This window comes from Bubalus bubalis, chromosome 1 (assembly GCF_019923935.1).
Source record: "Bubalus bubalis isolate 160015118507 breed Murrah chromosome 1, NDDB_SH_1, whole genome shotgun sequence".
NCBI classification, from domain to species: Eukaryota; Metazoa; Chordata; class Mammalia; order Artiodactyla; family Bovidae; genus Bubalus; species Bubalus bubalis.
The window spans coordinates 87687835-87689975 of record NC_059157.1 but is presented as its reverse complement, the minus strand read 5'-3'; the positions used below and the strand labels follow the sequence as shown (position 1 = coordinate 87689975).

The 2141-nt window shown below is 35.5% G+C and overlaps 1 protein-coding gene across 1 annotated transcript; it reads right to left on the bottom strand.

Annotated features, from left to right (window-relative positions):
* Window positions 1–202: 202 nt before the first annotated feature.
* On the bottom strand, window positions 203–1132 carry LOC102400302 (olfactory receptor 5AC1). Its single transcript, XM_006074565.4, has one exon. The coding sequence runs from the start codon at window positions 1127–1129 to the stop codon at window positions 203–205; it is 927 nt and encodes a 308-aa protein (XP_006074627.3). The 5' UTR covers window positions 1130–1132.
* Window positions 1133–2141: the final 1009 nt, after the last annotated feature.

Sequence of the window (2141 nt, the reverse complement as noted above, 5' to 3'; positions counted from 1 at the left end):
ATGATTGTTCTCACTGTATCCATTACTTTGGTGATCACATTAACTTATAACTAAGACAAGAATATCTAGACTAAATATTATTATTCATTCATTTAACAACTATCCATGCAGTCCCTACTATGTGAAAACCCAGAGACAGTCATTATACCTTATTTAAAAACAGTAAAAAGTAAGGAATAATGAAAGAATTCCTGAAAAATATTTATTTCTTTATCATTTTTCTAAATGCACCTAAAACTTCCTTATTTCTTAGGCTATAAATAAAGGGGTTTAGCAGGGGAATTATAATCATGTAAAACAGTGAATACATTTTATCCTGATATTGATCCTGGCCGGACCCAGGACACACATACATGAAGAAGAGAGTGCCATAGAACAAGGAAACAGAGAGCAGGTGGGCACTGCACGTGGAGAAGGCTTTGCTTCTGCCCCTTTCAGACTTCTTTTTCAGGATGGCAAAAAGGACACAGGTATAGGAGACTATACCTGTATAGTAAGTAAAAGTAAAAGCCTGTATAAAAGCAGCAAAAATAAAAAGCACCAAAGCATTAATAGATGGATCAGTGCAAGAAATTATAAAAAGTGGCAAGATTTCACAGTAGAAATGATGTGTTATATTAGACTTGCAGAAAGTTAATATAAATAATAATCCTACATGTATTATAGGATGCAGAAAACCAACTGCATATGATGCACTTATCAAGCAAGTGCAGAGTCTGTTGGACATCACCACTGGGTAAAGTAAGGGGCTGCATATGGCTGCATAGCGGTCATAGGCCATCACCACCAGGAGGAAACATTCTGTGGTGGCACTGGAACCAAAAAAATAGTATTGGGCCATGCACTCATAGAGAGACATCATTTGGCTCTTGTCTAAGGTGTTGACAAGCATCTTGGAAGTCACAGAAGATGAAGAGCAAGCATCTGCAAAGGCCAAGCTGCCCGGGAATGAGTACATGGGGGTGTGAAGATGGGGGTCCTTCCAGATGAGAAAAATCAGCCCAAGGTTGCCCGCCATGGTGGTGAGGTAGATGACCAGGAACACCAGGAACAGGGGGACCTGCAGCCCTGGGAGATCTGTGAGTCCCGTGAGAACAAACTCCATCACCAGAGTCTTGTTTGCCTCCATCACATCCACTCAGGCTGATCACTGCAATGGAGAAGTGAAATAAAAAATAATGGTCATGAAAATGTATACTGGATGGTAATGTCTTAGTTCTCTGTATCAGATGCCCTATCTTAAGGTACAGAGTCTCTCTTTTTTAAAACACACTGAAGAGTATTATAGGTATATTATAAATACTATAAATTATTTTCAGAAGTTAATGTGTGTATATACATACATATAATTACTTAAAGCGTTGTGGAGGAGGCTCTAGACATCTACCAGTTAATGTAGTCCATATCTTGTCACTCATAAATACCTTAAAATTGAATGTATTGCATTAACTCTGAAATTTTTTTTACAGAATTAAGAGTAAAAATTGCACACTGCATTTTATACTAAAATCTCCAAAAGTGAGACTCTGGTTCAGGATAAAACTTTTCACTGATTCAAAGCAACTATTTCATATATTTTCTATAGAACCAAAAAATACCTTTTGGTAGTATACATTTATACTACTAGTAGTATATAGTAGTATAGTAGTTGTATAAAGTAGTATACCTTTATACTACTGACATATGTATATATAATTTTTATTTCTAAGACATTAATAAGTACAGTAAGAAGATAATAAGTTAAAATCCCATTTCTGCTGATTTCTATCCATTATCATTATGTTCTTTGATTATATATACAACAACTTACCCCATATCCCTAATAGGCTCTTTTGATTATATATTCATCAAACCCCTCCAAATTTCAAATAGATTCTTGTTATTTAATAGTTTTATCAACACACTCTCATATATGATCATAATGATTCATTCTGTCATCAAACCTTTTTAGTTTGATGTCCTAAGCTAGAACACTGTTATTCCTGGCTCAGTCAAATGCAGAACTTCTAACTCAGGTGTTACACTGAGATGCTAAAATAACCCTCCTTTAACAAGAAGAATAACTGACACTAATCGGTTCATCTGCAAATTTGGGAAGGATCTAAGAGATGTTGTTAAACATGCCAAGTAAACAATCATCA

What these genes read in the sequence shown, in the direction of transcription:
- LOC102400302 (XM_006074565.4), bottom strand. Translation starts at nt 1,129, where the DNA reads ATGGAGGCAAACAAGACTCTGGTGATGGAGTTTGTTCTCACGGGACTC.